The 21356-nt window shown below is 33.8% G+C and overlaps 3 protein-coding genes across 4 annotated transcripts; 2 read left to right on the top strand and 1 right to left on the bottom strand.

Annotated features, from left to right (window-relative positions):
• Positions 1 to 1350: 1350 nt before the first annotated feature.
• On the top strand, positions 1351 to 6046 carry LOC11423834 (uncharacterized). Its single transcript, XM_003592506.4, has 9 exons — positions 1351 to 1831; positions 2063 to 2244; positions 3029 to 3207; positions 3631 to 3915; positions 4000 to 4058; positions 4160 to 4196; positions 4299 to 4370; positions 4566 to 4887; positions 5444 to 6046. The coding sequence occupies exons 1-9, from the start codon at positions 1705 to 1707 to the stop codon at positions 5861 to 5863; spliced, it is 1683 nt and encodes a 560-aa protein (XP_003592554.2). The 5' UTR covers positions 1351 to 1704; the 3' UTR covers positions 5864 to 6046.
• A 101-nt stretch (positions 6047 to 6147) lies between these two features.
• LOC11423835 (putative fasciclin-like arabinogalactan protein 20) lies at positions 6148 to 7593 on the bottom strand. Its single transcript, XM_003592507.4, has one exon. The coding sequence runs from the start codon at positions 7407 to 7409 to the stop codon at positions 6387 to 6389; it is 1023 nt and encodes a 340-aa protein (XP_003592555.1). The 5' UTR covers positions 7410 to 7593; the 3' UTR covers positions 6148 to 6386.
• An 8297-nt stretch (positions 7594 to 15890) lies between these two features.
• LOC11421871 (uncharacterized) lies at positions 15891 to 19442 on the top strand. Of its 2 annotated transcripts, XR_005643900.1 has the most exons (9): positions 15891 to 16144; positions 16587 to 16939; positions 17740 to 17811; positions 17947 to 18014; positions 18120 to 18270; positions 18360 to 18440; positions 18526 to 18618; positions 18737 to 19054; positions 19087 to 19442. XR_005643900.1 is itself a non-coding variant. In XM_003592508.4 (8 exons), the coding sequence occupies exons 2-8, from the start codon at positions 16694 to 16696 to the stop codon at positions 18824 to 18826; spliced, it is 801 nt and encodes a 266-aa protein (XP_003592556.1). In that variant the 5' UTR covers positions 15891 to 16144; positions 16587 to 16693; the 3' UTR covers positions 18827 to 19442. The 2 variants fall into 2 exon arrangements, 1 of the variants encoding a protein (XP_003592556.1); XM_003592508.4 differs by having other exon boundaries at positions 18737 to 19442.
• Positions 19443 to 21356: the final 1914 nt, after the last annotated feature.

A 21356-nucleotide genomic window follows, 5' to 3' on the forward strand; every position in this document is an offset into this window, starting at 1 on the left:
TTTGGTCATTTATCTTTTTTTCATTTCAATTTGGTCATTTTTGTCCATTTTCATATGAATTTTATGCTTAAAATTCATGATTTTAATTTCTTATGGTCTTTCAATCTTCAAATCTATGATCCTCGTCTATTTTTGCATTAGAATATTAGATTTGAAGCTTGAAAATGTATATAAAAATGGACAAAAAGGACCAAATTGAAATGAAAAAAAGATAAATGACCAAACTGTTACCTGAAATTAAGTTAAGGGACAAAAAGTGTAATTTTGCCTTATTTTTTTATAAAGATGAACGGAATTAACTTAATTATTAGTTTTTTAAGACGGTATTAATTCCAATAAAATTTTATAAATTTTAATTTTAAAAATAATAGCAGAATGTTCCTTCAAAAAAAAAAAAAAAAATAGCAGAATGTAACATCTTTTAAATTTTTACATATTTAGTTTTGAACAAATGTTATAACTTTTTTTAAAAGTATAAAATGAGATTAATTACTTTTTAAGGGATGTAAACTAATTTTGTATACTTTTTTTGAAGGAATAATTTTTTATATTTTTTAGGGGAATATTTTTGTATACTTTTTGTTTTTTGAGAGGAATAATTTTATGTACTTTTTTTGAAAGAAATTTGTATACTTTTATTCTTAAACAAAACATATAAAAATAATTTGTAAAATGCTTAAAAATGCCTTAAGACATTGATCGAAAGGATAAAAATAATTGTATATTAAAAAATAGTGAAAAGTTATAAACTTATGTTTTTAAAAGTTAAAATATCATTGAATCTAATATATATATCTACTACTTTTCATTTCATTAACAAATTCTATAACCCAAATAATTTTTGGGGAGAAATTATGGCGTAGGACATGGCACCACTGTGAAATTCCACGGTGCCAGACTGACATCTCCATTATGGCCCACCACTCATATTATCCTTTTTTGTCCTATTACTTTCAATTTACCAGTGATTTTTTTACTTTTTGAGAATTTACTCGTCATCTTTTATCGTTTTATAATCACAAAATGATGGCTACATTGAGTTAAATAACGAAAATCAATCTCTGTCTTTACAATATCTTTATCTTAAGATTTCAAGCATGTATATGGACATAACTAGTTATTCCACAATTTGCAAATAAATAGCGTCACTTCATCTAAAAGAAGATAAAAAAGTAAGTGAGTCCACATCAACATAACCAATCAAACTACTTTACTTTCTCTCACCACTAACCTAACACAACACAAGTGTATGTGAATGTGATTGTCGGTAAAGTACCTAAATTGGATACTTTACAATAACAAATTTATTGTTCATAAAAATAACATTTTGCATTGCAATAGAACACAAAATTAGTCAACAAAAGAAGCACACACACATAATCCAAAGCATTATTATTGGACCAAAATTAAAGTGAATAACACGTAATTTGCGCTTAATTAAAATGACACCCGCGTTTTTAGTTTTGTTCTTTGTAGTTTGATTAGATCTTTATCACTACACACATTACTACCACCCCACACCCATGTGACTTTTATAATTTCTACATGTTCACATTAATCTCTAAATTTCCGTTCTTCACTTTCTTAGATCATATAGGTATATGTGTAAGTAACCTCAAAATAAAGCACAAAAGTGAAGAAAATTGGGTTCATAGAGTCTAAAATGGTGCTGTTGAAGTGAGTTTTTTGTTGCAAGAATCCACAATGAAGGCTCATTCCTTCAATGGGTTTTCGTTTTTCTTGTTCATTTTTGTTTTTTTACTGTTTTTGAGCTCGATTTCAGCTTTATCTTCAACTGGGTCGATTGATCACCACATCAAGTTTATCATAGGTTTGTGTTTCTCATTCATTATTATTTCTGATTTTCTGTGATGGGTTTGGTTTAGATCTTTTAAATCTTAGGGCTTTTGTTGTTGGGTTTCTAAAAATTTTCATTTTTTATTGTTAATTGCACTAATGAAATTTTTGATGCCTTTCATTTCTATGATATTGTTGGATTATTATTCGGGTTTTGGTTGATCTTTTTGATATGTGATTTCTTTGTTTGATTCCACTTTTTCAGGAGGAAGAGGAGTGAATATAGGTTCATGGCAAAATGAAGTTACACAAGTGGCTCCAGCACCAGGGCCACTAGGTGATAATACTCTTATTCTGGCGGCAAATAGGACCAATAGACCTGATTTTCTTCGAGGATTTCATCGTTATCACGGTGGTTGGGATATTTCAGATCGGCATTATTGGGCTGTAAGTGCTATGGTTCCTTTGTTTATCATCATTTTTCTAGAATGGATAGATGGTTTACTATGTTCTCAGGGCTAATTCTACTGTGAGATATGAAATTCCAGCATGATGTCTTAGATTTGTTATTGAGCACCATACATAGTCTATGGATCATTGCTGAATTTAATTGGAAAATGGCGAATGCTCTCACTCAACATGTTTTAACTGTATGTCTGCTTGTATGATATCTGTATTGTCTATACTGGATTGAATGTTACAGGAAATGTGATATAATGGTGAGTTTTGAAACTGATGAATACATGATGTTTACGTCGATCGTAGTTTGTATGTATGCATAATTACCATCGTTATTGTTCTTTGTGCAATGAAATCATGGCCATATTGCTGCATAATTGACATCTGAACTCTGAAGATGTACATACTCCCTCGGCCTTAAATATAAGCAAAAAAAAGTAAATGTATTTAGTCCAAATATTTAAGGCTAGAGGGATTATATACCCTTCTCTGTTTTTCTGTCTTTAGCTATAAGTTTCATTTTGTTTTCTTTATTTTTGTTCTCCTTGAAAATATAAGCAAAAAAGTACATGTATTTAGTCCAAGTATTTAAGGCTAGAGGGATTATATACCTTCTCTGTCTTTCTATCTTTAGCTATAAGTTTCATTTTGTCTTCTTTATTTTTGTTCTTGAAAATATGTCCTGTCGAGTTATAAGTTAATTGTTCTGTTATTTTGTTCTCGAGTTAGAAAATTGGTGTTTTCTGACTTAAATCAACTGTTATATTTGCAGTCGGTTGGATTCACCGGTGCCACGGGTTTCATTCTTGCCGTCTTATGGTTCGTCTCATTTGGCTTGGCACTTGTGATTCATCTATGCTGTGGATGGGGGATTAACATAAAGGACAAAGGATCCAATCGTTCACAAAGGATTTGTCTTATATTGCTTTTAATATTCACCTTTGCTGCATCGTAAGACCTTTTACTTCATTCTAATGTTCAGCTTTTTATCTTCTACTTTGGATGCTTAATTCAGATTTTTATCTTCTTCTTTGGATGCTTAATTTGCTAAAAAATACCCCCCTCTCCTTTCATCATAGATATAAAAAGCATGATATATAATCACTCTGTTTTCATGGTTAGTTATCACTTATCAGGCATTTTTCTCAATTTGTAATTGAAACTCTATTTACATGTCGGGGATGTTTATAATAGTTTTCCATGACTGAATTGCAAAGGATGCTAGTTTGATTAAAACATCATTTATTGATTTAGAATTTTGAGAAATGGTTTTCATGCTGCTCAAGTTAAATTTCTGGATATGCTAGCTCAATGTTTTATTCGTCAGAAATATATATGTCGGTAATAACATGTTGCAATCTCTCAATCACACAGGACTGGATGTATTCTCCTTTCTGTTGGGCAGGATAAGTTTCACGGCGAGGCCTTGGATACCCTCCATTTTTTTGTCAATCAATCAGACTATACGGTGCAGACTCTAAGAAATGTCACAGAATATCTCTCCCTTGCAAAAACCATAAACGTCAACCAGATACTTCTTCCATCTGATGTCCTGGATGGTATTGATAAGTTGAATGTGGAACTAAACACTGCAGCGGATACAATTTCTGAAACAACAGATGAAAATTCCGTTAAAATTAGAAGATTATTCAATTACGTGTATGCAGTCGTAAAACCTTGACCTCTAAATTCTGCATATTTTGTACCATCATAGTATGATGCTAAACTCTGCATATTTTGCAGGCGCACGGCCTTGTTTGTTATGGCAGGAGTAATTTTTCTCTTGGCTCTAACTGGACTAGGTGTGTGTTGATCATAACTTCTTGAATTGAGCTAATTTTATTTTTATATCTGAGAATTCTTGTTTATAATGACATCCTTTTAATTATTTTATTTTTGGCAGTCCTGTCTCTCCTTGGATATCAACATGCAATCATCTTGTAAGTAATGTTTGCTGTCTATTGACACGAACTTTGCTATGCCTAGCTATCTGAATGATCCTTTTTTTTATATTTTTAGACTGATTTAAAAATGTTCTGCAGATTTGTTATCACTGGATGGTTACTGGTTGCAACCACATTCATTCTTTGCGGAGTGTTCATGATACTTAATAAGTAAGCAAGCCATTATATCTAACAGATTTCAGTTTTAATATATTGATCTGAACTTAACCCATAACAAAACCTGAAATGAACCAGTTGTCTTGAATTGAGATCCAATTATCTTTAAATTTTTATTTTTTTGTCTTTATGGTCAAAAAGGTCATAGTAACAACTTAACCTGATATGAATAAATTAATTCTATTATAGTACAATTTCTGATACCTGCATGGCTATGGGAGAATGGGTGGAAAATCCACACAGAGAATCTGCTCTTAGCGACGTCCTTCCATGCGTTGATCAAAGAACCACAAACAAAACACTTTTTCAAAGCAAACAAGTCGTCACCAATATTGCAAATATTGTCAACACTGTCATCTATACTACTGCAAACGTAAATGCAACAAAAGGTCATCCAGGTTTTTACAATCAGTCTGGGCCTCCAATGCCGCCACTATGCTATCCCTTTGACGATCAATTTCGAGAACGCCAATGTACAAATCAAGAAGTTTCATCTGCCAATGCTTCAATGGTATTATTTTCTTGCCTTAACTTTATATATCAAGCTTTGCTAGATGGTGATTTTTGATAGGCTTTCCCCCTCCCTCCCCGCCATCCAAACAAACTTGAGTATGTGTGTTTGTGACAGAAAGAAATATTAGTTCTATCTGTAATTTATAATGAGTGATTGGTTGATCAAATAGGGCCTTCAGCCAAAATTCAAATGGGTTTTCACTTGTATTCAACCAGGTGAACCGAATGTTGCACGGTGGTTAGTCTCAAAGTTTCTTATCTTGTATTTGTGCGTGTGTTAGACATGACCTACCGGCATTTAAAACATTGACTTGTTGGTGTTTCTGTATACATGATTGACTCAGTGTACTATACTTGGTGCTAAATGGCTATAACTGAAAACATATAATAGAAAATTTCTAACTATTTTGATTTGCCAATCAGTTAGCTAAGTAAAAAAATATCAACATAGGGATATTGGATTGAAAGAATAATCTCTAAATTTTGTTCATGGTTTCGGTCCGTGAATCATAAAAGGAGGATCTCATTATATTCATTTTGTTTAAATTTTTCAGGTTTGGGAGAATTATGTATGCGAGGTTTCTGAATCGGGTATTTGCACTACAGTTGGCAGGGTGACCCCAGAGATTTACTCGCAGTTAGCAGCTGCAGCTAACGAAAGCTATGCATTAGAACATTATGCTCCACTTTTACTTAGCCTTCAGAATTGCAATTTTGTCAGGGATGCATTTACAGGAATCACTACAAATTACTGTCCTCCATTAAAGCATTACCTTTATATCATTAATGTAGGACTTGGCCTCATTTCAGTTGGTGTTCTGCTTTGCCTTGTTCTATGGATACTCTATGCAAACCGCCCCCAAAGGGGAGAAGTGTTTGTGATGCTATCCTTAAAAGAAAAAATAAAGAGCAGATTTAACAAGAACCACCAGAGCACAAATTTAGCAGTGCCAAATGCAGGCAGTGAAGTATAGATTGTAAAATAGAAAAAATTATCGATAAAGAAGCAACCTATTATTGTTTTACTGTACTCTATATACTAAAAGGAAGAAACAAAGGTGGAGCGAAGCTGCCGCCTGAGTTCATAGACAATAGCAAAGCTAGTGTACTACATATTTTGCCCGTGTATATGTAAATACTCATCGTTTTCATTTTTACATCGCCAATATAGATATATAAATGAGTAATGTTTTGTTCACATTTTTTTACACCAAGATACAGAAAGATAAACCAAGGAAAAGATAGGTATCACAGGGTATGCTATGGAAAAATTATTGCCAAAAAAAATGAGTATAACAATATAAACTGAAAGTAATAGAACAAATAATCTGAGATTGCAAGCTACAATGTTCAACCTTGCACATATTATTCATTTCAACAAGGTATATCTAAACAATCAAAGAAATGTTTCATTTTAAATCACTATACTGATCATAGCAGAAACATATACAGTAATGAAAAATTGACAGAAACAGATAGGAGCACTTGGAAACAACTTCAAAATTCACCAGGATCAAACAGATTCTGATCTCCATCGGAGGAAACAGCAGGATCCACAACTGCACTAGTATCATCTTGCACTGCATTGGCAAGAACATCAGTCACACCATGAACAACAAGCCTATCATTGAAGAACACATCCGGAAAGAATACCGGCACGCCGTTAAGAATCAAAACGCCACCGGATCTTGTAATATTGATACTAAACCCTTCCAAAAACGTCGGCAACTGCGTACCGTCACCAAAATCCACCAGATCGTTCCATAGAAACTTGCAAGGCACCACATGTCGACGAAAGAATGAAGGATAGTCTTCGAAATCACCGATGCGGTTCATCACCATCTCATCCGTGGGAGCAAACACCGTAATTCCATTCTGGTTTATATTACCGGAGAGTTGCATACCGAGAAACGAAGCCATAACAGAATAACCGCTAGTTTTTAGGGTTTTCACAGCTTGTTCAAACGAACCTGATGAGTTCACAGTGCGATTCAACGCAGAACACGATGAATTGGAATATGAATTAGGTTTCCTACTAGGACCAGTGTACTGAAAATTAGGATCGAAAAATCTATCGATTCCGTAAACAAGAAGAACTCCGTCGTCGTAGATCGGCGTTCCGTTGATCTTGATATTGTTAACAGAGGTCACGCGATCGGAGAATGATGTAGTGACGGTTAGCGACTGACCGGTAAGCATCGTCGGAAGCTTAGCGCCGGCGGGAAGACGGCGTAAGCTTTGCTGCGGAAGCGGTAACATGACGAAGTGGAAACGAAGAAGATCGAGTGAAGGTTGACCGGATTTCTTGAACGCGGAATCGGAGGGAGCAAAGACGGTGGCGGAGTGTGACTGTTCCAGAAGAGATTCGGCGACGATTTCGAGAGTTAGGGACATGGAGACGAAGCCTGAATCGAGGAGAATGTCTGCGGCGTCGAAAATGGTTTCGCGAGGAAGAGCGGTGACGGAGAAAGAAAAGAAGAAGATAATGAAAGACGAAGCAAGAAAGAGTGAAGACGCCATTGTTGGAGCTTGAGATTTAGCGGGAAATGAAAGATTTAAACGTGGCGTTCTTTTATTGGAGTTGATGATGAAGTTTGTTGAAGAAATCGTTACTCCTTTCCATTCAAAAAGACAGAAACACCCCTTCAATATAAGAGAAGACTATTGTTATCTTGGACTTGGAGTGATATCTTTTCGTTGATGATGAAGTTTGTCATTATTTTTTAACTTCTCACCAAATGATTCGTTATAGAAATATATACATGATTTGTTATAGAAATAAATGTTATTTATCATAGAAATATGTATGATTTGTTGTAGAAATATATATAATCTGTTATAGAAATATGTATGATTTGTTGTAGAAATATCTGTCATTTGTTATAAAAATATATACATGATTTGTTGTAGAAATATATGTCATTAATTTTTTTATTATTTTCGCGCAAAAATTTCACATTAAATAAACTTCAACAAAAATTAAATGGCTAACATAGTTCAATTATGAAGTTTATTATTTTTTAATTTTTTTTAGTTTGAACGTCAATACATTATTAAGAAGTATAAGTCATCCTTTATTAAACCGGGGGAAATATAAGATATCATAACTCACTAAATATCGACCGAATATAACTAATCATGATTTTGAATGTTATTAACATAGTATTTTTTTTTACAAAAGATGAAAAAACTCAGACCGTAATTAACCTATATTAATCGTCCAAACTAATTCAATATATATGATTTTAAGGTATTTTTTCTTCAAAAAAATTGGGAAAATTCTAATAATTATTTTATAAAATTCATCAACGTGATTTGAACTCGTACTTTTAGATTAGAGGGCTAAGTTCTAATTATTGAAGGGTAGGTATTCAAATATAAATAATATTTATTATTAATCATAATTTGTGTTCAAATATACATTTGAAAATCGTTGTTTTATTTTGAAGGATTGAAAAACGTTGTTGATGACCGTTGAAAAGACTTAGTTTATTAATAAAAGAAAAACTTGGTTTAATTTATTGGGCTCTTTTATGCATTTTTTTATTTGGGCTTATGCATGCCAATTTTCGGAGTGTTTTTCTCTGAATTCTGCTCTGTATTTAAATGGTTTCGCTCATTCCCAAAGTAAAACACATTTTTACACCTTACGCAACTTAACACGCGCTAGTGCAAATTGGAACGTGACTTAAGACAGGTAGCCTGACTTAAGTCACGCTAGTGCAAAATTAAACGCAACTTAAGTCACGTTGCTTGACTTAAGTCACGCTAGTTATGTCTCTGGTACAAAGCATGCACCAAAAACTTCAATGAGTAGCGTGAGTTAAGTCACGCTAGTTTTAACACTACGTGAGTTAACTCACGTTGGTGCTTCTGCTATGCACGCTGCAGACCAGACTGGCAGTGGCAATGGCAGTAGCTGCTGCCTTTGTTCCTTCATTTCCTATTTAGTGAACATGCAATTATTCAATAATAATTTTGGTACAGCCATTCATTGATTCAACCAGAACTCATAATTTAGAGAACGAATAATTTTAGAAACACAATTTTAACGAAAAATAAGGTAAATGTCATAAATAAGCCCAACCGTGCAAATGTAAAAGTAGTACAACTAAAATGTCAACAAAATAATACAAACATCCAAAAAGTCATAAAAAAACAAGTCATAAACTAAGACCCTACTGCTGGTCCTGCGGATTATGACTCCTAGACCTCCTCCTCGAACCTGCTGATCGTCAAACACGCTATAATCGGTCCGGAGGCCCTCTAAGATGTTGAAGAAGAGTGGATTAGAAACCACCTCTGGAATCTGGATCGCATGCTCCACTCTGCCTCTCATGCTGCTGATGACATGCAATGGGTCGGGAGGATGTCTGGCCCGCTCCTGGTCAATAAGAATATCCTGGTAGACAGGTCTCAGCATGACAATGTCAGGCTCTGGAGCAGGGTTGACGATGAGAGGATGGGATACATGGTAGAACCACCTAATGTAACTCTCTGAATGCTTCCAAGGCTCGTCCTCCGGGACTTGGCGACTCCTCTGCTGTTGGGAAACGACATGCAGAGCAAACTCCAAAAAGGCAGCAGACACATTTACTAGGGCAAGAGGCATAACCCTAGTAGGAGGTCGGGGAACCCGCTGAACATGTATGTACTGCCTCAGCACCCGCTCCGGCAAGTGACGCACCATCCTTTGTCTGTCAGCCATGATCCATCTGGAGTACCAGCGCACGTCCTGAAAAGGCGTCACGTCTCGTCGGTGCTCGTACGGCCTCCAGGTGACGTGACAATACTCCATCGAATCCAGCAAGCCTCTGAAGTGGTCAGCATGTTTAAACCCCCTTTGTGGTCTCCATCTACCCACATATGGGTTATGCCGTTCATACTCTTCAAATTTCTTCATCGACACCACATGTCTGAAGTGACCTATAACCCATCCCTGCAAAAACAAAGAGACAAATCTATATCAGCACACAGGTGTCATACAAGAAACTATACATTTACGTTTAACTTAAAAAAAGAAGGAAAAATATATTACCGCAAGCAAGCTCATGTAACCACCAACTGAGCCAACATTTGAGTCTGAGGTAAGATTCAGCTGCTCATACAAGAAAGCAAGTCCCATCGCGCCCCATGACCACGTGCCTATGTTAGCTAAATCCCGAATCCCAAGCATCCACAGCAGACTAATTGTTTTGTTGTTCTTGTTGGCAAAAAGGGTGTAGCCAACCAAGAGCAATAAGAACGCCTTGACACAGGTGTGCCTAATACGACTCAGCTTCTGCTCCTCCTCCTCTGAAAGGGTGTAGCCAACCAAGAGCAATAAGAAGTTGTTGGTCTCCTGATGCCATCTCTCAGCCATGGCACACACTAACCCGTGGGAGATGTTCTCGTACCCAGTCAGAAGGAGAGGCCTTAGACCCGATCTATCCACTGGTTTCCAGAACCAAGGGTTATCATCTACCGGCAACGGAAGGGACAAGGCAGAAAGCTTCAGTTTCCTCCCGTGCGAGATGTCAGTCATCTTACAATCCACTTGCAACTGAAATACAAAAAAAAAAAAAAAAAAATTAAATATGTAAAATAAAGATGAAATAATAAACTACAAATACACTTAAATACGTAAAATAAACATGACATATTCTATGTAATTATACTTAAATTAAATAAACATAACATATTCTACGTAAAATAAATTTGACATAATAATAAACTATATATATTCTACGTAAAATAAACTTGACATAATAATAAATTATATATATTCTACGTAACATAAACTTGACAGAATAATAAACTATATATATTCTACGTTAAAAATAAATCAATTATACTTAAATATGTAATAAGCATGACATATTCTACGTAGTTATACTTAAATTAAATAAACATAACATATTCTACGTAAAGTAAACTTGACATAATAGTAAAATATCATTAAATTAAATAAAGCAAATTATACTTACTGATTTATCGTTTCAAAACTTGCATGCCACATGTTTACCGAAGTCCGGTAAAAGAGACAACTCGTAAGGCCCCCCTGGAAAGCCCCTATCCTCATCCTCCATAACATGCTCTGCATGCTGCTGCTCAGGATGCTGCTGCTGAGGAGGCTCGACATACTGCTGCTCAGGCTGATACCCTTGGTGATACTCATACCCCTCCTGATACTGATAGCCCGGCTGAAATCCAGACTGCTCCTGATAAGCCTGCTCATGTTGGTACTGTGGCGGGTCCAAAATCTGGGATGCACCTGTTTGTGACGTCGATCCCCCTGCAGCATCAATAGTAGCAAGACTCGTGGCCCCAAGTCTCCCTCGACCTCGGTCAGGCGGATGGTGTAGTGCTTGCTTCTCCATCCGTGCACTACTGGTAGGGGCACGCCCCAGCCCTAAAACTGTCATCGCTCTCCTGCTTAGACATATCTGCACAAAAATCAAAAAATCTTTAACACATTTGCATCCCACATTATAATACAACAACAACATTATAATCAACAACAATGTCATTTGAATCCATAAACTACCACATTGCAGTCAAATTAACTATCATCAACATTAACAAACATAGCTCTAACTAATTACATCATTAACAATCCAAAAAACAAAAAAAAAAATCATTGAAACATTTCATTGAACACGTAGTGTGCATTTTTCAAACAACTATGTAATCTTACATTTTCTAAACCCTAAACTACCACATTGTACCTTAAACAACATCTAAACAACAATTCTCATGTTAAATCATCACTAACAATCATAATCTTTAACAAGCAAGATAATTTTTTAAAAACCTAATAATGTGATTTTTCATAAAAAATTCGAAAATTTAAACCAAAATAATGCAAAGAAGTAGTATAATAATCACTTACTTGATATTGTGGACGAAATTTGGTTTGAATGGCGCAAAAATGGTGGAATTCGGATTTGAGGGTGAAAATTTCGTCTTTTGAAAAGTTGAAAAATGGAGGAATGGAGGTCCTGTGTTGCTGGAAACTGACTTAAGTAACGTAGCGCATCTTAAGTCACGCTGCGTGACTTAAGTCACGTTTCTCTTACAACTAGCGCATGTTAATTAACGCTACGCAAGTTAAATTGCGTAGAGGCATTTGGACATTTACTTTGGGAATGAGCGGAACCATTTGAATAATGAGCAGAATTCTAGTAATTTAGGAAAAAATAAATAAATGCATCTAGTAATTTAAAAAGGGGTTTATGTTTAGGGACAAAAGTAAAATCAAATTGGTGGTTACATACAGGGACGGAGGGAGTAAATTATTAATGAACTAAAATGCGTTAAATACATTTCTATATGTTAGCATTAACTATCTACTCTCTCCGTTCTCAATTATAAGTAACATTACACTTTTTAGATTCATTAAATCACTTATATATTTCATCTATGTTAAACACCAAATATATTGTATATTGAACAAATTTTTAAAATGTAGAAGAAATATTATTTCTTAGATAATTATACTAATAAGTCAAAACCACCACTTCTAATAAATAAACTCTTCCGATAACCTAATATAAACACATCCATCAGTTTGGTCGTTCACCTGCACGCTAATAATAGGAATCTGATAGCTTGTACGTAGCTATAAGATATACATGATCCTCCATTATTAGAATGGGGCAACGCAAGAACCACAACAAACAAAACACTAGTACTACTATATCCATTATTGCATGTAGCTAGTGAGAAGGAGAGATCTTATAGTATTTAACTAAGGAGATATACTAGACATTTATGCATGGGAAAGTCTATATTCGTTAACCTTTCCCAACCTAATAGTATCATAATTGCAGTGGATTAACCTAATGCTAGTGTTCTTATGATAATGATATGATAATTATTATAGTAATGACGTGCTCCAAGAGTCAATGGCTTAACAATGACTCAATGTGTCATTTGATTCCACACGATCAGATTGCTTTTAATTTGGTATTTTGGATTGCATGCAATGGTTGAAACCTTTTTAATATTGAACTCCTTCTGTTGGTTAAATGTTTAAATTTAGAACTATCAAAGTATTTCTTGATTTAAATATAGAAGGACCACTACCTCGTCACTAATTTAGGTGGTAGATGAATAAGAAAGTGACGGAAGAGAGGATGACAAAATGGGGAGGAACCCCTCAAAGAAAAAAAATGGGAAGGAAGAATATTTGCTAAAATTGTGAAACTCGATATATATATATATATTTTTTTTGTTATTTTCCTTTCTCACCACTTGGGTTTTGTGAGAGGTACACATATTGTAAATCAAACTGCTAATGTCCTATTCGAAATTAAAGGAAAATATTTTAACAAGAAAATGAAAGAAAAAAAAATCAATGTTTATTTCGTTCAATCTTCGATTTTGGTTTTTTACTCCTTGTTTTCTTTTAAGGTATCTTTTGTGCATTGAAATTCGGAATAAATAATTTTTGAATATTTTTAAGGGAATTTTATCATCTAAACTGCAGAATTTTATATGAATGAGCAAGATATTGACCCTATAACTAAACATTTGAATGACTCTGGCCGCTTATACACTAATTTGTAATAGCTTTTCTTCATAGAAGATTATTATATTCTCAGTCAGAATTAAGTTTATCTATTTCAAAGAATATTCTCTCAATTACTCTTACTTACTATTTTTCAATAAAACTAATCAAAGTTATTTATTTGAAAAATTCAAGTTTATTTTATTTTATATAAAGTTTTTTTTACCTAAAATAATAGTTTCAAGAATAGTTAATTTTCAATATGAGTTAAATAAAATTCAATAAATAAGATGAACAACATTGTTAAAAATTTCAAGTGTAAAATAAATGAACAATTCGAATGAAGAAAAATAAAAAAATGTATGTAAAAAAATAAGAATTGGTTGGAGAGAGTAACTAACAATTATTTCTAATGAGAAAAATATATCACATTAAATTTATTAGAAAGAAAATAAATATATAAAAAAATAGAAATTTATATGTGGATTAAAATAAAGGTATAATAGAAAAAATCTCAAAAAATCCGCTTTACTATTCGAAAATGGCAATTGAAAAGGAATAGAATGAGTAATTAATATTGTGAATTTAATATGATGGCCAATATTTTAACATTCACTCTATCTTGGAGATGGTTTATCGCGATGTAGTGGAGCGTATACCTTTGTGGATTGGTTGAATAATCCTCTTGTCTTAATATTGGTTAAGACCACTTTGTTGTAACAAACTTAACTACTCCTTTATGCTCATATTAATTGTTTTTTTTTCTTCTTTTTTCTTTCCAAATTTTTAAATACTAGTTTGATTATTTTTTCTAGGTCGATGATAATAGCGGATAGTGAAAACTAAGACAAATTACTGTGTTTGTTTATGTGGTGAAACATATTGATTTACCAAATTTATTATGGATACAATTGAGTTGATTTGTATTTCAATACATTTTTTTCATAAGCTTTGAATGAATTTAATACAACTACATATCAACGTTTATAAAACTATCAATGGAGCTGCACGTAGAGAATAAATTAGGGTCAATTCTAATTTATAGCATTCCAACATGATTAAATCAATTCTACATTTCTAAAATCAATTTTAACTCTTCAAAAAGTGAAACAATGCACAAAGATTTAATTGTAGTTTTGATCCCATATTTTATAAACTTACAAAAATAGTCCCTTTATTTTAAAATCAAACCTTTTGGGCAATCTATTATCACATTTATTACAATATATTTTGGTTCCAAGCCATGTTTTTTTCTCCCTAAAAATAGTGAATTTTGGTGGAAAAAAAGAAGCCGATTTATTACCCCTAATGACACGAGAGTTGAGATTTGTTTGTTTCCTTGCTGGTCCATTCAATTAACTCTTGTGTCCACATGAATAATAGTACATTTTCCATCCTTTTTGTTTTTGCTAATCATGAACAACACGAACAAATACAAGCATGCAAAGCATTCACCCCCATCGATCCTTTTTTGAAGACGCCATTAGTTATTTGTTGAGTTACAAGTGCAGCAACGTATTGTTGAGTTATACTATTCAATTATACTTAGTAGTTAGTAATAATACGATAAAAATTAAGAAAAGTATTTTATAATCTTAATCATGCTTGTATAGCATTTCTGTAACCATATCCTCACACGCTATATGTTATATTATACAATACAATAGAGTAACGTTTTGATCTATAGGATGCATGCCTCACGTGCACGAATAAATGCCTTCCAATAGACCCAATCATGTACAAAGCTTTTACTACACCAAAGTCGATCCTTTTAAAAAAAAAAAAAAAACTTTGAAAAAGACGATTTTTTGTTCTCTATGATAGAAATGGATGTTTATTTATTTTTATTTTTTTTATGCGGGGAGTGAAGAATACATTCCTAAGTATGGGAGCAGATTCTCTCATATGACTGGAGAGTCAAGTGAAATATAAGTCATTTATTTTCTACTATTCTACTGGAGGGGAGCTGCACCCCCTACATACCAAGGAAAAAGGAAATAACTCATAAACACTAGTAGGGTAAATTTACATATAAATATTTTTTTTTTAAGAAAAATGTTAGATCCTCTCCAGAGTAGTTACATTGTAGATAATTTTTTTAGCCCTTACTCCAAAATCATTTTACATAAATTAATTTATACAATTTTGTATATAAAAATTGGTTTTTTCCAACTTGAATTGTCTAAGCTAAAATCTTGACACATGACATTGTTGGCACTCAATTGAAGAATCAGAAATGTTTCAACGGTGTAAATGGTCTAAAAAAAACTGTATAAACGCCTCAAATTTGATTTTTTATTTTAGAATGGTTTTGGGCACGTTTATATTACTCTATTCAGTTAGATCATGTTAATGGGCAAGGCACATATCCATCATGGTCGTGGTAGTTAAGACAAAGGATGAAATGAATGAAGTAATACACACACACGAATTATCGTGGCCGTCCTTAGGTTGCAGTCGCAATCACATTCTTCTCAATATCTACCATTTGAATTGAATTGAATCATCATCATCATCATATAGTACATATAAATATAACACATTACACACCGCATGAATAGACCATAGACATCACATTACCACTCAAACCAACGAGCAAAAATCGCATCTTTTCTTATTCTATAAACACTCTATCTCTTGCTTCTTTTCCAAACCTTTTCTTCTCTTATTCATATTCATATTCCCCTCCCTACTTTCTACAAACACAAAAAAGGTGTAAGCTTCCTTCTCTTCTCTTCAACAAAATGCGATCCCCTTCCTTCTTGTAAGATTCCTACCCTTCTTTTTTCTACAACTTTTTTTTAAGTCATTCTATTACTAAAGCTCTTTCCTTTTTGTTCTATTGTTCCCTTTTTTCCATCTGGGTCCGTCTATTTCAATTTTCATCATCTTTTTTTTCCCTTCACTTTTTTTCTTCTATGTTTTTAGTGTCAAAGGAATGTTTCTGCATTTGGGGTGTACTCCTTTTCTAAAGTTGAATTTTTTTTCACTATAAATTAATATTCCACATCATTTTCATTTGATGTTTGTGAGTTTCGATTATTCTATTTATTTATCTATTCTTTAATTGGAACTAGGAAATTCTGCACGAAGATAAAAGTCCCTAATTTATAAGCACGCAAAAATAAAATTTTGAATTTTTCTACATATGTTTGCTGACATGTTATTTTGTTTTTTTTCCCTTTTATATGGTTTTTCATTTTCAGAAATACGAAGGAACTTTACTTGACATAGAGAATTAGGTAGACTCAATATAGAATTCATTCCCTTGTTTGGGAGAGTAAAGTGGATTGTGGTGTTTAATTGTGCAAAGATGGGGGATCACTTTGATTTATTGGTTGATCGGTTGCTCACTGAATCGACATTAGAAGCTGCGATTGAAAGCAGAAACCGTGCGATGCAGGCTGCGTCCTCGGAGGTGACTAGCGCAGCAGTCGATCATTCTTTGTTGAAGATGGGTATCAAATGTTCCGGGAAGCTGGCAGAATGCAGGATATGCCATGATGATGATGATGATTCCAATATGGAGACGCCCTGTTCCTGTTGTGGTAGTTTGAAGGTTAGTTCTATACTAGCATGTTTGTAATCACATGTTTTGATATGGGAAATGAATAAGCTTTTATATTCTTGTAGTTTGTAAGAATTTGTGAGTCATGTTTGATGAAATTTGTATGTTATAGTTTAATGGCAAACCAAATATGTTGTGATGGACACAGCTTGGTGAAGAACTTCAAATATAAATATGCTAAATCTTACTGGCGTATTTTATTTCTGTTGGTGGGATAACTTTTAACCCCTGAAAACCTTTATTCAGTGTATAATCCATCTTACCTAGTTACATATAAAAAGATTTGGTTAAAATGCTAGGAACAAATATCTCTATCTGAGTATTTATGGCAAGGTTAGATAGGACCTTTTCTCCATTAGACCCTTGACAGCAGAAGGAGGGGGGGTAAAGAACTTACAAGATGTGATTAACTGGAAGCATTCTTATTTTGCACGAAATTTTGAAGAAATGTGTGAACTATGCATCATAGAAGCTTCTGTCACTATTTGTTTGACATGCTATCATTAAGTAGACCTTAGACACCTTTTACACAACAGAGAAGAATTTGGGGAATACCAACCAGCTTATATTGCTTATATTTGTTCCTAACATGCATTGCATTGGTGAAGACCTTTGCAATTACAGTTTTGTATGTGGTGGTTCCATGGATTATAAATAATGCAAGTAGTTGTAAACGGTCTTAAGTTTCCTGCTTTCAATGCCTGACGAAAGTTTCTCAACTGATATTTGGTCTATTTTGTTTTTTTTTTTTAAAAGTTGTTGATAGCTTAAACTCTAATTGATTTTTGCAGTACGCCCATAGAAGATGTATACAGCGGTGGTGTAATGAGAAGGGCGACACCACCTGTGAGATATGCCATCAGGTAACTTAAATTGTTCCAAGTTCCTGATTTGCATCTCCTTTCTACAAACTTGTACACAATGATATTTTATTTGTGGTTTTTCCCCCTATTATGTTATAATTGATGATTTTTTTTTTCTTATACTGTAAATTTCAGCCATTCAAGCCTGATTACACAGCTCCTCCTCCACTTTTTCAGTTTGGACGTATTCCAATGAGTTTCAGGTAACTTGCATGCACAATATTTTCATTTTTTTCTCCGTAAGTTAATATGTGAACCCTGTTTTTTCGATGCCATTTTCCAATGCATTCCCATGCTGTTTATATCAGGGGAAATTGGGAAATTTCGCGAAGAGACTTAAACAGTACTCATTTGGTTAGCATGGTTCCCACTGACCAGAACCTTATCAATTCTAACTATGATCAATATTCAACCTCTTCTTCAGGAAGTTTGATATGCTGTCGTTCAGCTGCTGTCATTGTAATTTTTCTCACTCCCTTCTAAAGAATGTATTCCTTTACACATTCTGGTTACGACATTTCTCAATCTTCATTTCTTCTCATGTGCAGTTCATGGTTCTGCTGATTTTAAGACATACTCTTCCCCTCATAATTAGTGGAAATAAAGACTATTCTTTCCCACTTTTCATGGTATGTTCTGCATAACATACAATTTCAGTGATGGTTTTGATCATTCTCTTACCAAGTTTTTCTCAATTTGATGGAGTTTTGATAGGTGTTATTATTTCGGAGTGCTGGTATCGTTGTACCTATATACTTCATGGTTAGAGCCATGGCACTAATCCAGCGACATCGGAGACAACATCGAGTGAGTTTCTATCATAGGTTAACCCTTTTTTTGTCTCTTTGCCATTGTGCACATGAATCTTCATATACTCACGGTAAATTCTCTGGTGTTTTTTTCCTTGGTCATTTGTAACTATTAGGAGCATCCTAGTGCCTTGGTCAGTTCATCTGATGATGAAATCGAGGAAGCAGCTTTGCAGTCGCAACCTCATATCATGCATTTAGTGTAAAAACAATGTAGCCACTTTATGTAAATGAAGTTTGAAAAGCTCCAGTTCTAGCCTCTAGCTGCTGCAATTTGTGTTCTGATTTGATGGAAATTGGTGGAGGCAATTCTTTGAGAACCTTGATTTTGCTTAGTGAGGATAAAAATAGTCACAAGACAAGACACTGAAATTCTTCTAAGTCGCAAAGGTGTCATAGCTCATAGAGGCATTGCAGGGTATTCATATATCAAAGTTCCTGTAATAATGTCTTACTCATCAGCAAGTCTTGCAGGTTTCAGCAGCTAGTTATGTTTGCATTATTGTTTTGCTTTGAGTTTAAATTCTTCAGATTCAAAACAATATTCTAAGTGTATAGCTAGATAATTATAAAGGGTTTTTCTAACGTCTACAATCTTGCACATGATAAGGATCATTAATTTCCAACTAAAAAAGAAGAAAAATCAACAAAACTTACCGTGTGCAAGGTTTCACACGTTAGCCGGACACTATTATATATAGAAAATTACACATGTAAATAACAAAGATGGATGTACAACTTAATTGTATATGATTGCAATGAAAAATTGTCACGTTTGTGATATTTATTTCAGCATAGGAATAGAATCAAAGTTTTATTTTATCTTTGTTTTTCATGCTGTTTGTATGACCAGCCTATTTATTATAAAAGAGCCGTAGATAATTAGCATACGATGTTATCTGCAGTAATTCTGATTGGAACCTTTGAGACATTGTGACTGCCTCACCCCCTTCTCAACTTCCAACAGTTCTCTTGTTGGAAAATGAATATAAGCATCATTGTACAAGGGTCGACACAATGGGTACTCCAAACCAGACACAAAAGAGAATGTATATAGGTAAGGAAGGGTAGAAATCTGTTAAAGCCACTCAAGTTAAGATTGACATATTAATAATACATAGTAGAAGTTAAGCAGGCCTTGATTGAGTCAAAGCATAAACGACAATCAAATGACTCAAAGCAGAGTGTTACATCAAAGCAACTCCCTCTCGTCCCTTTGCTGGAATACAAGAGATGCTAAAAGACAAAACAGATGTGGCAAATATTATCAGATGGCATGACAAACATGACACCCAACTAACTACCTATAAACCTCGTACCAAACTGATGATAGGAACTTGGACATATAACACAATAGATCAAATTCTTATCTACATTAAAAATTCAGCACTTAAACTAAATTAAACACTTCTAGATGCAACATTTAAAAGTCTTAAACTACATACTCAAAATAACAAATTCACAAATTACTTTCAGTCACTCATGAGTTTGAAATGCAAAACTCGTAATCCTAAGTCTTAACCATGCATTTTGGATTGAGTCGTCAGATTGCTAAGATCAACTTGTTAACACCCCCTAAGTCTTAACCTTTGCCCGTTACTAGCATTAATACATTCAAGAGAGGCTTGAAGGACTTTGGTTAGGGCTATTGAAACATCATCAGTAATTTGTTTTCACTTTGTTTTTTGTTGTTTGTGAGACAGTCTCTTTGAACGATTTTTGTCTCTTAGTACTGGTTTTAGTACTATGAATGAACTTCACCAGGTTTTATTCCTTTATCTCTCTTGCAAGAAGAGTCACTCATAACTGGCCTTGAATTGAAAGTGGCTAAATATTATTAGGCCAAAATCTAAAGAACATTGGTCCAAATGGAAGCACGACCACAAAAAAAAATTGGATCAAATTTTTATATGGAAGCAATATTAATTAACCATCTAAAAACTAATTTTTCTTAAAAAAAAATTCTAAAAAACAATGATAAAAAAAGATGAATCTATTTTCAATATTTTCACTTTTCACACGTGATTCATTCATATGCATTAAGCTAACACACACCGGCCACACAATTCATTGGTAAATTAACATCAGAAATGAGAATAATTGACTACACTTTTGCTGAGACCTTGAAAATTGAAGCTACATTCATTAAGAGTTAGGAGAGATGAGATCAGCTTCAACACAATAATGTTCTATATAAAGCCATAACTAGCTGCTCAATTTCTTATCCATACCCTCCCTTGAAAGTTGAAACACAAACCTTGTTTTTTTTTATTGATCTTATTATAGTATTTCTGTGAACATTTTGAACTATGGACGGCAAAGGAAATAATAGCAATGTTGGTGGTGGTGCAGCAAACAATCCCAAAGACAATGTTGGTGCTACTACTAAAGGTGATACAATGAAAGCTCCTGGTGGAGATGGATCCAACATTTCAAGGGAGGAATTTGAGAAAAACCCACAAGGCTATTTTGCTGATTTGCATGCTGCTCAAAAGGATAGTAAGAAGAACTAGCTAGCTACTTAGTTTCCTTTTCTAATAATGTTATGGCTATGGTGTTATATGTTCTGAAGAATATTTTGTCATGTGCTACTGCTAAGGAATAAATAAGAATTAATCTTTAAGTTTGTCCTAAGGTAAATGTACGATAATAAAACACTTTTCTTTGTTGGTCCCTTTAATTTTTTAGTAAAGATATTTCTTCAATTTTCGCTTTAGGTCTCATTTGAATAAGAAG

The sequence above is a fragment of the Medicago truncatula genome, chromosome 1 (assembly GCF_003473485.1).
Source record: "Medicago truncatula cultivar Jemalong A17 chromosome 1, MtrunA17r5.0-ANR, whole genome shotgun sequence".
Classification (NCBI taxonomy): Eukaryota; Viridiplantae; Streptophyta; class Magnoliopsida; order Fabales; family Fabaceae; genus Medicago; species Medicago truncatula.